The sequence below is a fragment of the Phyllopteryx taeniolatus genome, chromosome 20 (assembly GCF_024500385.1).
Source record: "Phyllopteryx taeniolatus isolate TA_2022b chromosome 20, UOR_Ptae_1.2, whole genome shotgun sequence".
Taxonomy (NCBI): Eukaryota; Metazoa; Chordata; class Actinopteri; order Syngnathiformes; family Syngnathidae; genus Phyllopteryx; species Phyllopteryx taeniolatus.
The window spans coordinates 10,025,592-10,045,864 of record NC_084521.1 but is presented as its reverse complement, the minus strand read 5'-3'; the positions used below and the strand labels follow the sequence as shown (position 1 = coordinate 10,045,864).

At 40.8% G+C, this 20,273-nt stretch overlaps 1 protein-coding gene across 1 annotated transcript in view; it reads left to right on the top strand.

Annotated features, from left to right (window-relative positions):
- Positions 1-476: 476 nt before the first annotated feature.
- The window catches only part of adarb2 (adenosine deaminase RNA specific B2 (inactive)), a 166,239-nt gene continuing 146,442 nt past the window's right edge, over positions 477-20,273 (top strand). Inside the window, 1 exon segment of the mRNA XM_061758799.1 lies at positions 477-1,506. Within this exon segment, the coding sequence (XP_061614783.1) occupies positions 1,404-1,506 (103 nt within the window). The 5' untranslated portion in view covers positions 477-1,403.

The following is a 20,273-nucleotide window of genomic DNA, read 5'->3' as shown; positions in this document are numbered from 1 at the left end:
TGCTACCAGCTTCTTAAACTACCCAGGAACTGCGTCAAGAGGAACTCTTGTGGAATGGAACCCAAAACTTCTCGTATTCACACTTTAAATTCTTCCAAAGTTTTTAATGGATTGGAATTAATGGACCCACAATCCTGTCTGAAATCATCCCCCACCACACCGTTACTTAAATTCTCGTACATAAAAAAACAAAACAAAAAAAAAACACACCCACACAAAAGGGGAGAACAATTACAGATTTGATTTTCATACATTAAAGAACAAACACACAAAAGCTGTCATGGTGTGCGTTTCTGAGGTTTACATTATATTCAGTTTCGTTTTATGCTATGTCTCGTTTTCTTGCAACCATGTTGTCATGTCTTGCATCTTGGTTTCTGTTCTCACCAGCTCGGTCACTTGTGTCTACCAATTAGCTCCCTCCAGACACTTGCGTCTAGTCCAGGTGTTCCTTGTTGTCTCGTCAGTTTCTTCGGATTTAGATCCTTGCTTTCTTTCAGTCAGTGTTGGTGCATTGTTGTCAGAAATCATGTCTACATAGTTCTGTCATGTTTTTTGGAGTGGTGAGTTTGTTTACTTGAAATTAGATTTTGGACTTTGTTAGTTTTTTTTTTTTGGAGTAAATCCTGAACTCCTGCCTGCCTCTCTGCTTCCCTGCACTTGGGTCCACCTTTTGCTTTAACACCACAATAGCTTGCAACTGTATCAAAAACAGCAAAATGTACATTTTAAAAAAGGGAGTTACTTTTCAGTCACCCTGTACGCATACAAGTAAAATTTAAACTTGGTGATGTGACTGTTAAAATAGCAAATTCCACATTAAGGACAAAATACTTGAAAATTGAGCTCTCGTCATGAGCCGTACTGCTCCCATTATCCCTGCCAATGTGACGTCACATCTGACCTTCCCGAGGCACAATGAAGCTTTCCTGTACGGAGGAAACAAAGTACACACAACTCAAGTATGACGTGAAATGCCACAAGTATTAAAAACAAAGGCGCGGGTGATTAAGGGGGTGTCAGTATATGAGTGGAGCTAGTGATGTCACACCTCCCAGGCAGCCACGATTGGACCCTAATTAGAAAGCTGGCTGAGGAATAGATAGGCGTCACGCGTGTCCTGCTTGATTGAATCCACAGTAGCTGACGCCTAAATTTCCACAGAGGCAGAGAGCACTGAAAAACCGCACTAGTGATGCTGAGCGCAGAGAAAACGGTCTCCTCCACAAGCGGACTTCCAGCCAGATGGTTGTGATAATAGGAGCTGCTTAAAAAAACAAAACAACGCAGCCTCCTTTTTTTTTTGGTTGTTGTTGTTGCGAGGAGGGGCAAATAAAGGAGGCGAAAGGGAAGAGTCCGGCCACAAGTCTCAAGTTAGTCCGACGAGTCGTTCCAAAGGGCAGATGGCGTCCGTACTTGGGAACAACAGCCGCGCGTCGGGGGCTCAAGGTGGCCAGGTTAAATGCAAGCTGAAGAGGAGGAGGAGGAGAAGATCCAAGCGAAAAGGTAGAAAATGCACAACTTTTCTTGCACTGTTTTTTTTCCCCTTCTTTTTTCGGTCTGAATGAGCCAGTGGGGAAACTAAGGTCGCGCGCACCTTGGCGAAGCATCGGAGCGCGGCAGCCGGGTGACCGTGCGCCGATTCAGCCTCTCCGCTTCTCTACTGCGCGTGTCGGTTCAAGTTGGCATCAAATACGTTTGAGAAACATACAAACAAGATGCTAATGATAGTTGGGAGGGCAGAGGAGCCTAAACCTTCATATTGTTTAACTCCCAAGTTGCCGTTTCATCCCCGCATCACCCAATGAAGGCAATTCGTTTTAATAAGTGTTTTTATGGTTACCGCGACAAGCTTCTCTTCTTTATTGTTAACGTCGTGATTGTTTTAATCTACTTTTTGATGCAGTTACAAATGAACCGACGTCGTCATCACACTAAAGTTATATATGCGGTTTGTTCCCGTTATTGACAAATTAGTTTAATTATGTGAAAAATCTTAATTTAAGAGGAGTATAAATCATTGAAAACTACGCAAAGATCTATTTATGTTCATCTCTGGGGGGGTAAGACGACAAATAAAACGATGTCAACATCGGGGCTTTGTAGCCAATGCTGCTTGCTGTCGTCTTGTCACAATATATGAACGTTTGCAGAAAGAAAATGACATAAAGTTTTTTTTGCAACTCAATGAGGATTTGTTGGCATAAACTAATTTGGGAGTGATCTCCCCCCCCCCCCCCCCCCCCCCCCCCCCCCCCCAGGGATCTATGTCAAATCACCGATGTCATTTGTGATAATTACGAAAATTCATATGAAAATAGCTTGTTTTGGGGGGAAAGATAAATGATTGAATAAATACCATAAAAATGAATTAATGTGGAACACTATAGGCCGTTCCAAGCTGTATATTACCAAACCCACCCCCCCCCCCAAAAAAATTAAAAAGGTTATACTATGGAATAACAGTGATACGTTTTGCTGATTGTAATAATTTTTTTTATAGATGCACTTTGTTAACCAAGAGTGGAGCTTAAATATCATTTTCTGGTTTTATGTCACCTTTAAAACCTGCAGGGACATGTCTGTCTGCATTGGTCCTTGTGTTTAACCCATTTTATCGTTTGGAAAATAAATATTTGCATGGATCATTAAACCTTTTTCTTAGATGTGTTCTATATTAACAAAAATCCTAAATATCCAACAGGCTTTTGTCCCATGTGGGGAAAATATGCAGTCATAGAATATTGGTAATTTACACACTATACGGTGCTCACAATGGAAAATGTAAAAATGACTATTTTCAGGATACTTGAGAAGGTGCACATATTCGGCATGAGTTACAAAAGTGTGTGTCACATTTAAAAATGTAAGTGCTTGTAAAAAGATTCCACCTCAAATGCAATAAATCATTTTGGCTAATTAGCTCAAACTCATGAGCACTCAGAAATATGGATTGTTTTTTTGTTTTGTTTGATACTTTTAGTGGATGTCCAAATAAAATGACCTCATTGATTAGATGTTTATGCTTCCCAAATTCTGACGTCATCCTACTTGAGGCATACGGATGAATGCTTCATGTGTTGACGTATCCGAATGCAACAGAATGTGTAACGAGCTTTCAGAAACACTTAGTACATGTCATCAAACTGCAAACACATAACTGCACCTCATTTCCATAACCTCTTGGTTTTTAATAGCCCAAGTAATTGAGACAAGGGAGACAATATATTAAAATATAGAACTGAGGCAAATGTATTTACATAATGGAAATGACAGAATTGGTTCCAGAACATTAAGCATTGCATATGAATAGCACACAAAGCATACACATTAGCTGACAGGCATTCCTAGTGTGTTTTCCGAGGACTAATTTATCAGCACTGCTGATTCATTCTGATAACACGGGACATTAAGGCCCAGTTCAGACATCCATTGTAAATTGAGTGTGTCTTTGGGAAGTGCCGATAGCCGCTGACTCCTCAAAAGCTTGCGAGAGGAGGCAAAGTCAGTACAGTCCCAAATTCTTTCGCAATGAAGATTTTTGGTTATTCGGCTGGCAAAATTAATGTCCTGCGTCACTAATTTTTTTCCATCTTATTAAATTGACCAAAAATTGGCCATAATCGTCATTGAGATTTTTTCTTATTTTATTTTATTTTCCCCATTCATACAATTATTTTTAATCTAGCCTTAGCAGTCTTTCTGTCTGCAGACAAAATACCAAGTGAGCATAATCTTCAGATTTCATAGTTTTTATCTGTGGACCTGAAGGCAAAAAAAAAAGTCCTAGACGATTACCTCATGGCATTTGAGGCTTAATCCTTTGAAAAGGCTGGGGATTATTTTGTAGATGGGTTCATATAAACCTACAGTAAGTGTGATTTCAAGAGTTTGAACTGATTTATAACCTCCTGCTGTCTCTGTTCATTTGTTGGCTCCTTTTCTTCAGAGGGTTATAGCAGGTTTTTAAAAGTGGAGCTATAGTCTTGATTGGTACCAGTGCTTCCACTTTTCTGTCCACAACCGAGCCGCCGCTACCTGCCCATACTGTTCATTCAATGTTAAAATGCTGCCGGCAGCTCGGCATTTGCTGAACCTTAGTTTTCTGTTTTTAACCAGAATGATTCGTTGCCTGTAAATTTAACACACTGCTGGGATTTATGGTTGTGCTTGTCTGGAATGATTCTGCCATGTTTCTGTTACAAACATAACATATATGACAGTCTGGTGATATACAGGAACAGCTGGGTAAAAAGTGCCGCGCCGCCTGTTACAGAACAACCCAGGGTGACTGCCTGCCAAATCACATCTGTCAATCTATTCCATCAGTATGACATGACCTTTTCCCCACTTCCCGTTTCCTTTTATCTGTGGCATATGGACCACATATTTGTCTTTTATCCATAGGGTTTTTTTTTGGTATCAAACCAAACGTACCATCGAGATTTATAGACTAATATTATTCTTTTACAACCAGACTTATCACCCTGCACCCCCCGTGTACACAGTACAGTAAATCAGAATATCATCAACGCAGTGCCCGTTGAGGGGAATGTGGAGGTGTTTGTGGTGAGGGGAGTCTGAGCCGGGCAGTTGGTGGGTTTGGGGGACATAATTCATGTTGCAATTATTGTTTACACTGCCTCCGAGTGAGAGTCGGTAAAGGGGTCGAGTGGAGGACGGCAGGTGCCGGGCAGAGCGAGCGTATGGGGGTCATCGCTCTCTCAAGAGGGGCCACAGCCAGGGCCATTAATGGGGGTGAGTGGCCTCACTCTCTCTGACACACAGGAGTTGCTAAGGTATACAACCAAAATTAATATTTGAGAAATTGTCAAACACAAAGATCTATTTAGAAGCTTGTATGAGTTTGTTTGTTTTGAAAATAATGCTGTATATTATAAGCCATACTTCCTGACTGACTAAAAATCTCGGCTGTGGATACAGCATGTCGGCCGTGTTTTTGTGTACGTTAGGTAGTGCGGGGGCATTATGAACACAATCCATAATAATACGCAATCCATTCCGGGTAGCTGGTTGACCAATTAATTTCAATTCAAAGCACCTTTTCCATGGAAATTGAAATCATCCGTTAAATTTAAACCTGTCACTATCATAAAACCTTTATTAACCGAACAGGGGTGTTGCGCCTTTTAACCTTCTTAAATGGTCCGCCAAAAAAAAAGGCTCCAACCAAAATGTCTTGCTTTTGTTTAAACATGTCTAGCATCTAATTTAAAATATTGCAAGTCAATTTGTTGAGCGTACATAGACTGTAATATTTGCGGCGCAATACTGACACCTGCAGCAGTTTTATAGGTTTTTCTTGAACTAAATACCCACATTCTGCCAACGGCAGAATTTGCCACAGGTTTGCGGTGTTGCTTCATTAGGGATACACTGTTTAATTAACCGATACCTAACATTGTTGGTTGTGAAAAGAAAACATGAATATATATTTTAAAAAAAAGCACATTGATAGTGGTTGTCTTTCTTGTCATTCTTCGTTATACCTTTGACTACATGCTATTTTACCTTAGCATTTGCCTCCTCAAGTTCCTGAAAACAGAGGCTTTTGGTATTAAATAATTTGAAACTGCATCATGTTAATGTGAATATCAATGTAGCATGAAAAAAAAAATGTGGCGCCAACGCAGCTTCCAGGAGCATTAATAGTCTTTTCTGAGCCCTTCAGATGGAACTTTGCACGGGCACGAAACTCAAGTGCCTGGGGCCAGATGTGGCCCGTGAAAGCGAATCATGTGAGTTGACTTCATCGACTTGCTAAAATAACAAAATTGAAAATTGTTTTCACCTTTTAATAACGTTGAGAATTACAAGCCCAGTTTTCATTAGCTTCTGATTTTAAAACTAGTTATTCTTCAAATTGTTGTATTTGTAATATGAGTCGATTATACATGTATATGGTTTTACTCATAACGGCCCTCTGCGGTAAACCATAACTACGTGGCCCGCAATAGTTTGACACCCCCTGCGTGTAGTGGAAGGTGCTAAGCTACAGAAGGCTAGCTATCAGTCCTTTCCTTCACAATGGCCTTGTTGTATGAACTGATGAAGCCTGCTCTGATGAGGCAAAACGTCTTCTAAGACAACCAGAATAATCCAGTTCCATCTTATAAAGTAATTGTCTCACTGCATATTCTTGCTTACATCTTTTCCTCAATCAACTCAAACTCTTGAGTGTCAAATCTGCAAGCAAATTGGCATAAATTGCTTCCCTTTATAAACTGTACACTGCAGTAAACACATGGTGTCTGCTGAGGACTGAATGACTGCCTCGATAAATAGCTTCAAATGTCACTAGTAAACAAAGTATAGATATTCTCAAAGCCAGATAACATGGCGCTGAGACTTCATTGAGAAAATGCCTGCACTCCTCTTACAATACTCTAAATACTGCTCTGAGTCCGAGAGCTGTGAGGGGGTAGAGGCTGTGTTTGTATGTGTGTGTGTGTGTGTGTGTGTGCGTGTGTGTTGTGATGCTGCTGGTAAAACAAGCATTCACAAGGTTATTTTTATCTAACATGTCGCTTAATGCCAACCTTTTCTTGAGATTGTTATGAGTTCAGAACTGTTTCCAAATGCTGCAGTATAGTTAGGATCAGTACAACCTGATCTGACTTTAGTCCCACCACAGGGACTGTAGGTGGGTAGACGTTAAATAGTAGTACAGTACGGTTTGAGTCCAAAAAACAAATAAATAAAATGCAAAACATCAAGAAGTAATATCATCCTACGTAGTAGTAGTAGTGGTCTTTTTGTACAATGTGCAACGAGAGGGAATAAAACGGCACCAAAATCAATGACGCTGTTGTATGTTTTAATTAGACAACATTTATTATCCATGATTGTATTATCTGCTTGTCTCACATTGGCTTGGTCAGCCATCAGTACACCTGCAATCGACGTGAATGGCCCCTTTCATAAGATCTTCGGTCACGAAGAAAAGCAATGAGTGGCCTAAAGTAGATATTACAACATGTTTGAGTTGTTTCTGGTTGGGTTTTTTGCCAGGAGAGATCATAGTCACACAAGTTGTGTGTTGTGGTGAAGAGGGGGGGAGAAGGTGCTTGTGGGTGACGGGATACATTTCACAGATGGGAAGCTCCCGTTACCGCCCTGAAAGGCTTTTGTCACATTTGTTTGTTTGTTTGTGCTGATAAACACATTAAGTGCTGCGACAGAAACACCGCCGGCATTTATTAGGTTAATGAAGGTCAGCAGCAATTGAAACAGCACTGCACTCCTTCAGCGTGCTCATGTGAATTTACAGATGCTTCCTGATTAAGGGGACCAGCGTTAGAATTCTGCAGCTTAGGACACGGTGTCCTCTAAGTGACTGAACGTTTAGCTGAGGGAAAAATGGTTATTACTACTGACTGTGGTCTCTTGAGGACAGATGATAAAATGACCAAGGAGAAGAAATGGCAAAATACATTAGCATAATTACTAATTATCTTGTAATAGTCCCTCTTGGCTTTTTACAGTGTGGTAGTCAGAACTTCAACTTAAAGTTCAGGCAACAACAAAAAAAAATAAAAATTGTTGCAGCAAATGGTGAAATGCTGCAGTCAGGTTGTGAAGAATGAATCACATGTAGAAGCACAGATGCAGACTTAAAGCCTGTAGAAGATGACATTAGATTAATTAGTCTGTTGGTTGATGACACTCAGAGTTGGAGAGATAAGGGCATTACTCACATCTCTTAGAACCTGTTGCACTTGTTGCTATGACTACAATACATAGAAAGCGGTTGTGTTTCATCAATCTGTTCTTAGTTGATTTTTAAACAATGAGCCATTTGGAGCACTTGACAACTGAATACTGAATATGCAATACCACTTAATTAATGTAAATCAGAACGCGTGTGTCGTTTTCCCGCATGTGGCAAAAGTGATGTTTCTGGGTGTATTCTTTCCCTGGCATTTGTACACCGCGTGCTGGTGTGTTGTAGTTCACAGTGAGCTGTCAGTCTTCATAAACAGAGATGTATCACAGCAAGTCAGCAGCATTGTTGCCAGCCAGTTGTGTGTGTGTGTGTGTGTGTGTGTGTGTGTGTGCGCGCGCGTGCACTCTGCCAGAGACAGTAATATTTCCACAGTGAAATAGAGAGAGGATGTGCCTCTAAGCAACCGTCAAAAGATTTTGACGTTCTGTTACGTGCTGAAAAACAGTTTTTTCAAAAATGAATTTGTTTCCTGCTCTTTGATTTATAGTTTCTTATTTTTGGCCTTTTTTGGGGGGAGGGGGGGTAGGATAAGTACTAGAAGATTGATCAAAATCTGTGTATGCAAGCCTGTTTTTCCTACTGCTTGACAGGCTTTTTTTTTTTTTTTTTTTTTTTTAATAGATATTTGTACTTTTGTGCTATGGTCTTTCATATTTGTGCTTGTGCATGTTAAAATACTTTTTCATATTTGCTATTTAATGGGATAAATTATACAATTTTTTATTATTATTGCATGTGTAGTATAGGAATAGTTGGGACTATGTATAGCCTGCCTACCCAATCAAGATTGTGACCTAACAGCTAATTTACCAAAATACCTCCACGCCCATTTGGCAGCTGGGCTGGAAAGAAAGTTAGGTGGGGGAGGGACACGAGCAGCTGGGGTTTTCTGGAAGGATTCTTCCAGGATGCTCTGCTGCTCCATTGTCACGACCATCTTGATGTCATCCACATCTTTAAATAGGTGTCCTCTTAAGCTTAGGATAGAGAAAAATAAATCACAAGTTACCAGGTCAGGTGAGTGGGGATGTTGCTCCAGCATTGCGATATTCTTCTCAGCCAGGAACTGTCGAATGCTCAGGGCATTGTGAGCAGAGTCATTGTCATGGTGAACAGCCATGAGTTGTCTTGTCACAACTTTCACAAATGCCACAGGATCTCTTTGTAGATGTGCTTATTGATCATTTGGACCTGTGGCAAGAACTCTCTGTGGAAGATGGCCCTAACATTGAAGAATGTCATCAGCATGACTTTCACTTTGGACTTCGAAAGCCTTGCTTTCTTTGGCCTTGGCAACTTTGGGCTCTCCCAAAGAATGCTCTGGATTTGGTCTCCAGGTTGTACTCGAAGATGACTCATCACCGGTCAGAGGTGGGTAGAGTAGCCAAATATTGTACTCAAGTAAGAGTACTGTTACATTAGAATATGACTCAAGTTAAAGTAGTCCTCTATATATGTACTTGAGTCAGAGTAAGAAAGTACAGTCAAAAACCTAAAACAAAAAAGAGCATGGACGTCATTGTCATGGTGAACAGCCATGAGTTGTCTTGTCACAACTTTCACAAATGCCACAGGATCTCTTTGTAGATGTGCTTATTGATCATTTGGACCTGTGGCAAGAACTCTCTGTGGAAGATGGCCCTAACATTGAAGAATGTCATCAGCATGACTTTCACTTTGGACTTCGAAAGCCTTGCTTTCTTTGGCCTTGGCAACTTTGGGCTCTCCCAAAGAATGCTCTGGATTTGGTCTCCAGGTTGTACTCGAAGATGACTCATCACCGGTCAGAGGTGGGTAGAGTAGCCAAATATTGTACTCAAGTAAGAGTACTGTTACATTAGAATATGACTCAAGTTAAAGTAGTCCTCTATATATGTACTTGAGTCAGAGTAAGAAAGTACAGTCAAAAACCTAAAACAAAAAAGAGCATGGACGTCAAATAAAATAAAATAAAATAAAATAAAATAATAAAAAATATTATATGGGAATCCACACACACCTGCCACTATTTCAATTTTAAACTGCGCAAAAACCAAGAGCCTGTGAATTGGGCCCTACAGAAACATTATTTGCTTTATTCACTTAAATGACTGAATGAAGAAGCTGTTTGCTGACCAGACTTGAAAATGTGGGTGTGTGCGAGAGAGAGAGAGAGAGAGAGAGACAGACATTTGCAACTTACTGTGTGTTTTCTCAAGTTAGAAGTGGGCTGAAATATCCACGTTTGGGCAGTTACAAGTTAAGACTACACAAAATGAAAAAGCTGTTGTGTTTTGGAGTCTGTAAACACATGCTCGGCTTTTTTTTTTTTTCCCTAAAATGAGTCACTTTGATTGGCCATCGAAGGCTGTTAGTGCCGTCATGTGACTGCCTTGTGCCGTCTGATTTGTGAACTGAAGTGATCACGTTGGATTGATGTGGAACAGTGGTGTTGCGCCTTTTAACCTATGTGGAAGTCGATGAAGTCTAAAAATAGATCGTGCACACAATCATGGATAAATAAAAGTAGCGAGCGGCATGTCGATCATTGTAACGGAGTAAAAGTATCGATTCCTCTTCAAATAAGTACTCAAGTAAAAAGTGTGGTTCATTCAAACTACTCAAGTACAATTTATCCAAAATCATACTTGAGTTAATGCCTTACTACCCAATTGTGTCACCAGTGATGACTCTCCCTAGCAAGTCTGGTCTCATTGATCTCATCACTCACTCTGCTCATTGCTTGACCACCTGACACAGAGGATATGAATATAAAAGCATGTGTTTAAAAAAAAAAAAGTTAGTTACATACGCCAGAGCAGTGGTGTCAAACATATATCCTGCAGGCCAAAACCGGCCTGCTAGGTGGTACAATCTGGCCCGCAGGATGAATTTGAAAGTGAAAAAATACAAAAAACATTGTGGTGGTGCGAACTAAGGATAACTGAGACTTATCATACTCCTGTAAAAAAAAAAAAAATGGAATAGCAATAATTCCTAGGTCTTCATAAGTTGATTACATTTTAAAATGCAATACAATATTTTAATTCCAAATAAATGTGAGGTAAAGTTTTGTGCCTTAAAATACAGTGGGTACGGAAAGTATTCAGACCCCCTTAAATTTTTCACTTTGTTATATTGCAGCCATTTGCTAAAATCATTTAAGTTAATTTTTTTCCTTGTTAATGTACACACAGCTCTCCATAATGACAAAAAAAAATTAATTGTTGAAAATTTTGCAGATTTATATCACACAGCCGTAAGTATTCAGACCCTTTGCTGTGACACTCATTTATTTAACTCTGGTCCATTTCTTCTGATCCTCCTTGAGATGGTTCTACACCTTCATTGGAGTCCAGCTGTGTTTGATTATACGGATTGAACTTGATTAGGAAAGCCACACACCTGTCTATATAAGACCTTACATTTCACAGTGCATGTCAGAACAAATGAAAATCATGAGGTCAAAGGAACTGCCTGAAGAGCTCAGAGACAGAATTGTGGCAAGGCACAGATCTGGCCAAGGTTACAAAAAAAATAATCTGCTGCACTTAAGGTTCCTAAGAGCACAGCGGCCTCCATAATCTGAAATAAAAATTTGGAAAAAAAGGAACTGAAATTATTTTAGCAAATGGCTGCAAATATTCTAAAGAAATCTGAGGTTGTTTTCCATCCATCCATTTTCTGAGCCGCTTCTCCTCACTAGGGTCGCGGGCGTGCTGGAGCCTATCCCAGCTGTCATCGGGCAGGAGGCGGGGTACACCCTCAACTGGTTGCCAGCCAATCGCAGGGAACATAGAAACAAACAACCATTCGCACTCACAGTCATGCCTACGGGAAATTTAGAGTCTCCAATTAATGCATGTTTTTGGGATGTGGGAGGAAACCAGAGTGCCCGGAGAAAACCCACGCAGGCACGGGGAGAACATGCAAACTCCACACAGGCGGGGCCGGGGATTGAACCCGGGTCCTCAGAACTGTGATGCTGACGCTCTAGCCAGTCGGCCACCGTGCTGCTGAGGTTGTTTTGTTCAAATTAAATATTTTTCCTAATGCATTTGATTTGATTCAAAGAAAACCCCCTTTTTTTACAGTCTCTATTATTATATCAGGTATGGTAGGATTTTAGTGTTCCTGCCCCTTTGACTTCAAATTAGGCATTATGTGGCCCCTGAACTACAATGAGTTTGACATTCCTGCTCCAGAGCGATTACATTGAAGGGGAGAGCTCGTAGTTTGGGTTTGAAATATCTTTTGGTAACACCAGTCCTGGAACCTTTATGACGCCTCGTAAGCTTGCACATCTAACAGTTCTGCCTGTACTGCCCCGTGTATTAAGAAGGCAAAACATTTCTCCAGTTTATGATCCTAATTAGCTCTAACAGTGCCATCATCCCCGAGTCATCATGCCTGGAGACGCGCCAGATCATTTGACGGCCCACAGCCCAACACTTTCATCCTCACCTTCGCTTTCACATTCCTCCTGTTTCATTCTTGTTTCATCGCACACATTTGTATTATTGTCCCACAGCTTGCTTGCATGTATTCACAGTAGGCTCGCTGCTACTGTGAAAAAGAACATATTTCATGAGCAGAAAATAGGTAGGGGAAGGGTGTTAGAAATTATGCCAGGAAATGTGTTCTCCTGCCATCTTACCGCAGCACATTTGAAAATGAAAAAGTAAAAGTACTGTTTGCATATTTCTCATTTGGTTGAGTTTGCTCAGCAGTGATGTCATGCCTTGGCCACATGACAGAACATGCAGCCACCTCGTCTGGTGTGCTGACATTGCAAAGACAACACCGATACCCCACCTCTTACCGAATAATGAAATTGGTTGAAGCCGCTTAACTGTACACTGTCCCTACTCTTCCCATCAGACTGGGTGCCTATTTGAGATAACGTTAATGAAGGGGACTTTAGGGAAGAATAGACACTTCTTCCTGCTGACTGAGAGGGGCAGGCGCTGAGGGCGTGGGGCGCTCACTGCATCTATTTCCATTAATGAGTGTTTTACAAGAGGGCCTCTCTTTAGGGATCCCACCGGAGGTCAGAGAGAATCCCATGCCTCAACAAACTCCAAGGAGTACATTTTATCAAGTACTTGTTTATTTATTTATTTTTTTTAAAACAGTAGTTCCTTGACTCAAATCCATTTTCCCAATGAAGTGAGTTGAAATTACATTAAGCTGATAAACCCCATCCATCCATTTTCTGAGCCGCTTCTCCTCACTAGGGTCGCGGGCGTGCTGGAGCCTATCCCAGCTGTCATCGGGCAGGAGGCGGGGTACACCCTGAACTGGTTGCCAGCCAATCGCAGGGCACATAGGAACAAACAACCATTCGCACTCACAGTCATGCCGACGGGCAATTTAGAGTCTTCAATTCATGCATGTTTTTGGGATATGGGAGGAAACCGGAGTGCCCGGAGAAAACCCACTCAGGTATGGGGAGAACATGCAAACTCCACACAGGCGGGGCCGGGGATTGAACCCCATTCCTCAGAACTGTGAGGCTGACGCTCTAACCAGTCGGCCGCCGTATCTTAATATCTTATTATATATTGTCAAGTGTCTTGTTTTTTAGTGATGATATTTTTCCCTAAACAAAGTACAGTAAAAGTTATTTACCACAGTCATGAGGATGTGATGTACAGAATGTGGGCTTAGTTCTTCAGTGAATAATGTATTCCCACATTGGAATACTTCATTCTGTGAGAAAAGTCACAAGTTGTATTTGACTTCTTGTGCTTCAATATGTAAATGAATTTGATGGCTGGTGTTAATGTTAAGTAAATGTTAAGTTTCTAGATCCATGACTGCTGGAATTGCTTTATGGCAGAGTAGCCCATTGATAATGATTGTTTGATTATTCTCCTCACCTTTCAGTAGATCCTTTCTCATCCATCGATTCCAGCATCCTCTAGAGTCTCCTTCTAGGAGAGGCCGACAGACTTATCTTTACAAATCCTTAAATAGTATTAAAAATCCTTGCCTGCATTACCGCTATCAGCTTTTCAGCCCATCACCTCCGAGTTAGGACTGATGGCCAAATTGGAAATTCATCAGCCTCCGGGCTGATCTGTGCACTGCAAACTATCCTGTTTTCCAAGTTTGTTAACAGTCACACAGCATGGTGTTTATTTCCTCTTTTCTGCCCCGGTTTTGATTTGTACAGCTTGAAGTGATGGAGCGTAGTAGATGTTTGCCTTTGCTGAAAAACTACGAGTTCCAATCACCCCTCCATGGCCCTTGATAGCTCAGAGTGTATTTGGTTTGGGCCAGATAAGGGCTGAGTATACATCATTTCAAATTCATTTGAATTGTTTGTACATACATGGTGCTTTGGCAGGTTTGCTTGCAAGGGTTTTGGTACGGTGGTTAAATCCCTCACCCACTTTTTCCTTCTGTGCTTTGGGGCTGCAGCATTCAATGATGGGTGAAGGGTGTTAAGGAGCAGAGGCGATGAAAGTTCCCTTGCATAAAGGACAAAGAGTAAGTCATGACTCTTGGTTGCAAAACGGCATTGTAAACCTATTCCACTCCATGTATTCCACATTTCAACACAAGCTTTGCTTAACTAATATGTGTATTACTTTCCCTTGTCTATACTTACGTTGAATGCACTGCGATATGAAAATGAAAATGTCAAACTTTGCTACCGTTAACCTAACTTCTCGTCTCATTTCAGGTTTGGGAAAAATATTTTCATGAATGCTTTTATTTTGAAAGAAACAGTTTTGTTGACGGCAGATTTTCTGTGCATGGGCTCGTTCTCGATGCAACAAACTCTGGTGTGTGCATGCACGCGCGCGTGTGGGTTTAATGATAATGGCACCGACGACAGCAGTCATAATCCTGCTGCTATTCTTGCTGACTGCAGAGAGCCAGCGCTTTGTTCTTGACTCCTATTAGTGTGATGAAGCTTAATTAGAATTTGAATAGGCCATCAGTTGGATAAGGAGTGAATTGCTCACTCGTGTACTAAATGTGTGCTGATACTTATGTGGAAAAGAGTATGCGCGAGAAGGTGCGTGGGTGCGGTGACAATAGATCAGCTGCCCACAGGTGAAAGAGGCCACCGCTGCGGGCTATACTGGCTATTATCTCCTTGGCAGCTCCATCCATCCATTTTCAACACCGCTTAGCTTGGTTAGGGTCACGGGGCACTGGAGCCTATCCCAGCTGACTTCGGGCGAAAGGCGGACTACACCCTGAACTGGTCGCCAGTCAGTCACAGGGCACATTCACACCGTCACTGAGTGGGAACTGAACCCACGCTGCCCACATCAAAGTCAGGCGAGTGTACCACTACACCATCAGTGACTGCTCCTTGGCACCTGTTCCAACTAAAATATTTTTTCCAATGTTCTGAGGCTTAAAGCACCAACATGACAAATACTTCAAATAATATACAGACCGCATCGAAGCCTTGGTACAGGTCGTTCTGAAGTTGGAATTTCAAGCACCTTATCAAATAATAGGTTAGATAGATTGCTTCTAATGAGTATCATGAGTGGATGTTCCACGCTTAAAAATAGGAATGGACATTGCAATCTATTAATCCAGCCTTAAGAATTTAGTCAAATGTAGGTAGAGTAGCCAAATATTGTACTCAAGTAAGAGTATTGTTAATAAAAATAAATAATATGGGAGTCCGTGTGTGTGCGCGCGTGAGCGAGAGAGAGATTAAGAGTAGAGCATGGCACATATCCCCAAAAAGCATGTTTTTCAGTGATTTATGACCATAAAATAGGGCTGATGTTACCAGATGCACTGCCAAAACAACAATCGAAACATCTGCAACTTACCGCAAGGTGTTTTCTCAAGTGAGAAGTGGACTGAAATATCTGTTTGGACAGACACGAGACAAAAAAAGCTGTTGTTTTTCAGAGTCTGCAAAGTAAACACTCGACGGTTGTTTTGTTTTTTTTCCCCAAAATGAGTCATTTTGATTGGCTTTTATTTGGAGAACTGTGTGAAAGACTTCTTCTTTTCATTTCCTCCAAGTGCGGTTACATACAACATATGTCTCCCATTACTTGACAGCGGAACCGTCCAAATATGTACTAAAGAATACTTTATTATTGTTTTAATTTCTTTGTTTTTAAAGTGTATGGGAGGAGTAAAACTATAAAATAAAAATAAAGTTTATATAATCTCTATCACATATTGTCACCCATCATGGGTGGGTCTGGAATGTTTCCTCTGCGACAAGTGGTGGTTCATTATCGGTAAAAGGATGACAAATTAAATGATTAAAAAGATGAAGCTTTAAGATCAATTTTGAACATTCAAACTGCTTATGAATGAATGAAACCCAAACACCAAAAGAAATTTTCTCCATGCCCATTTTTCACTTTACAGTGATCTACTGAAATTGTATCTAAATGCAAATGTTTCCTTAGTATCAGTTTGTTGGATATAGCTTCCTCTATTGTAAAAAAAGTTAGTTTTTTCTGGATTTTTTAATTTAATTTTCCAATCTCTTTATTCACTTTCATGATAATTTGGTTCCCGTAGTGGAATTTGTAACCGTTTTAGCCCCGTGCTTTTATACTGTTCTAATAAAAAAAAAAAATCATTACGTGTACAGTGTTGCTATTTATATAAAAATGTAAATAGAATAGGTATCTCAAAATCTCTGCAGCGGCGTTTATGCTACAGTAGGAATTTTAACTGTCAAACTGTACAACCCCAGCCTCACTGAAGTGGGCCCATGTTCTAAGTTGACCCTGAGTTTGTTTTAACCGCCTATGGCGTAGTTCGACTTTATACACCGCCGGTCTGTTGTCGAATGGGTCGACCGTATAAACAAGGCCTGGTCCCTGTGTGGGTAGTTTGTCATTGCTGTGACTTCAGGGCTATCTAAATAGCAGTGTGTGGGTGGGGTGGGGTGGGTGCAGGGGTGGGGGGGGGTGTTCATCATCACACTCATCCTCATCATGGTGGGAGATGCATGACCTATCATTTCACCGGGTCATGAGTTATCACGCATCAGGGGCAGGTGCTTCATGCAAAGGTCAAAAGAGTATTTTTCTTCCGGTGACACACACACATACACACACACCGCACATGCACACACTGTCATGTTTTATTTAAATCTGTGTCCCGTTTTACCAGTTTCCAATGTGTAGTTGTTACAAGCCTTGTTAGATGCTGTCCTATATGCTTGGGGTCTGAGCACTGAGAACTAATAGGCTAGTTTCCCCCTGACTATGTTTGTAGAACCTTTTTATAAAAGGAATAATAATAATAATGACACCAAAAAGAATTGAGAAACCTTGTTTAAGAACAGCGGCTTTCATGATCATAGTGATATAATGCAAATATATTTTTACACAACCAATGACAAACTGCACTTTTTTTCATTTTAAACGCATCAGTTTTTGCAGCTTTGTCTATGCAATGCAATAAGCACAATTACCAGTCACTTTACAATAATCAACTGCAAACGGTAATGAAAACAAGAATGCCATCAATATGAATAATCATAACCATATAAACTGATAAGCTTTCTCCATCTCCGTAGTTGGCTGTGCAATGCAATGAGCATTAAGCCGTATAGAGTGACTCTTTGTTAAACTAGAGAGTGCATTATCATTAGTGTGGCTGCTGTGAAATGTACCAGACAACCCTGAATGGTGAATAGATTCATTGTCTTTCATTGTCACCCATTAGACTCCTATAATGAAGACTGGTTTGCTCCTAGCGCAAATGTACCTCTTTTACACAAGGCACTTTACTTAGACACGAACGTCATCGCTTCAGGTAAGATAAAATAACATGAAACCTTAATGATCCCTGTGGGGAAACGAGTGTTACAGCTGCGGATCATAATAATGACTACGTGGAAGGAAAATTGTGGAATTATGTGAAAGCAGCAAAGTGAGGAGAATTGAATGAGACTACTAGCACTCTTTTAACATTACACATAATGTTGGGGGGGGGGGGGGGGGGGGTACTTTATACTGTGTTGCATCGTTTAAAAAAGTTAGCATGCATATTTTTGTTTTTTTGTGGGTGATGCATAACTTTTTTTTTTTTTTGCAATATAGTATTGAGGGTTACATAGTCTGACAGCTGTTTCCACCATAATGAAGGGAGTTGAGAAAATGTATTGTATAAAATATGTGCATAAAAAACTATTTAACTTGTAACTAACTTGTAATGTTGATACAAATTAATATGGTGCTCACGAAAGTTACGCTTACAAATACCATTCATCTATGTTCTTCGGCCTATCGTGTTTAATGTCATGAGTGAGATGGATCACTGCACAGAAGGACAACCAACCATTTGCTCTCACATTCACACCTTTGGGCAATTTACAGACTTCAATTAACCTAACATGCTTGTTTTTGGAATGTGGAGGGAAGCCAGAGTACTTGGAGAAAATCCATGCAAGCGCGGGGAGAGCATTCAATATCTGATTTGAGATACAAACCCAGATTATTTGACTGTGAGGCAGACACCCTGACCAAATTTTCCATGGCACCTCCTTCAAATATTGTGAACTCCCGCTATTCACGTACTCGGCCCGACCATGAATAGTGAAAATCCACACATAATTGCATGTTTGTTTGAGTTTTTCGTGGAAGAACTTGCTCGCCGTTATTAAACACTACTAACTGCCATTTGGGTGGTCGGTTTTCAACAAAATGACGCCGCATTGAACACATCAGTCAGGATGAGACACATTAACAAACAGCAAAAATGGAAAGCCGTCGTGAGAATCTCCTCTATTCACTTCTTGTTGGATAAACATGTTTTATAAAAGCAGAGCAGCTACAACATTGAGCACTACAACAAAGAGGAGACTGTGGCGCGCATACTGACTTCTGATGACTGACGTCCGTGCAGCTGAGTCTTTCTTGGGGTTGAGCTTCAGCTTCCGGTTTCAGGTCATCCACACCTGCTTGTCAACCAATTGCCAAGATGGCTATCCGATCCATTTCTGGCTCCCCAATTGGCAAAATTGCAGCGGTGCCCATTATAATGAGCTAAACAGGTGCTGAGACTTATCGCTCTTTGATCACAATGCAGATCTTTTTCGCTGAGCTCCGCGTCAAGCGATCCATTTTTCAATTTGGTCTCCTGCCTGAGATAAATTAACAGATGTCGATTGATTTTCCTTCCTTTGCAACTGTGAGTCTTGTTTATAACTGACAGCTGAGACGATATACCTGAGTGCTTGTTAAAGATGAACATGTAGCATAATTAGTACTTTTTATTTATTTTATTTTTTTTTAAATTGGGCTTAAACTGACGGGCAAGTTGGTAGCCTGTTACGTCTCGCAGTTTTTTAATCTATTGACAATTGTTTGACAAAAGATGCAGTCTGTCTCTTAAACAGAAGTACATTTACACCGACAGCTAAGTGATTCAGTGAGCTCGTTATCAAATGCATAACAGAGTTAAAACACAAGACGCTCTTCTGTCAGTGAATGCCACAAAAATACCCAAGACTTTATCCCCCAGGGGTTTTGATTCCACATGGTGCAATTGTGAACCCCCCACCACCAGTGTTTTCACAGCTAGCCACGTTCACCAGCTGGTTATTACTGCTAAAAATATGCTTATAAAACTGCTGTAGCCTGGCACCATCGCACCCTAATGACTGGAGTCAAGTGGCGTGCCGCAGCTATGCCCTCACATAGGCGCTGTCACAAGCCATTGAATTGAAGTTGGAAAAAATGGGAGCCTTGAGCATTGATTTTCTCTAAGACCCTCTCACACCTCCCGTCCTTCTGCAAAACACATGCAAATTTCATTCACACACCAAGTAATTGCGCTAATTGCAATTTTAACTGCCATCGACTCATGATCATGAGCGTTATCATGTTGTGATGATGTGTTGAAAGTGTGCTGTTTAACAGTGTCGTTAACTATTGTCAAATGAAACTTCAAACCAAGAGAGAAACAATGGTTTAGGACTAGTGGATTGGCATTTCAAAATGTCAATGTCAAAGCCCAATTTGAATATAGTATAATTTGGGTGAAACCTAATTTTAAAAACTCATCTTTTCCATAATTTGATTGTCTTATTCAGCTAGATGACTTAAAATATTTGAGAGCACCACTGACTTATAATAAATTCAATGAATACAAGTGGTGGATATGAGGAATAAATGACTCATCCTGCCCCTCCCCAAAGCTGCCTGTAATCAGGGAAATGACAAACATAACTAGCTAATTGTGCAGTAATGCAAGACTCAAGAGTGAAGCTGCCCCCTTTCCCGTATTTTTTACTGAGTCCGTTTCAAGTTAACATGATGTTCCCATAAGGAAATTGTAGATTTCTTTAGACTGGGCTCAGAAGCCATTTCATCTACGCTGCACCTGCACTGTGTGAAAATCATTATCTTGAGAATGCCACCTGCCTTTCCAGTGGTTTTCGGTCCATGTCTATGAGTATGTTCCTGCATCGGTGCCGCCTCGTCACTGGTACAAGAGTTTGCTGCCTCAATGTCAAAACAGTCTGCTGGGATGCGAGAGGGGACTGGAGCAGTGGTGGGTCACAAACAGTGATGGTGTGGTGGGTGAA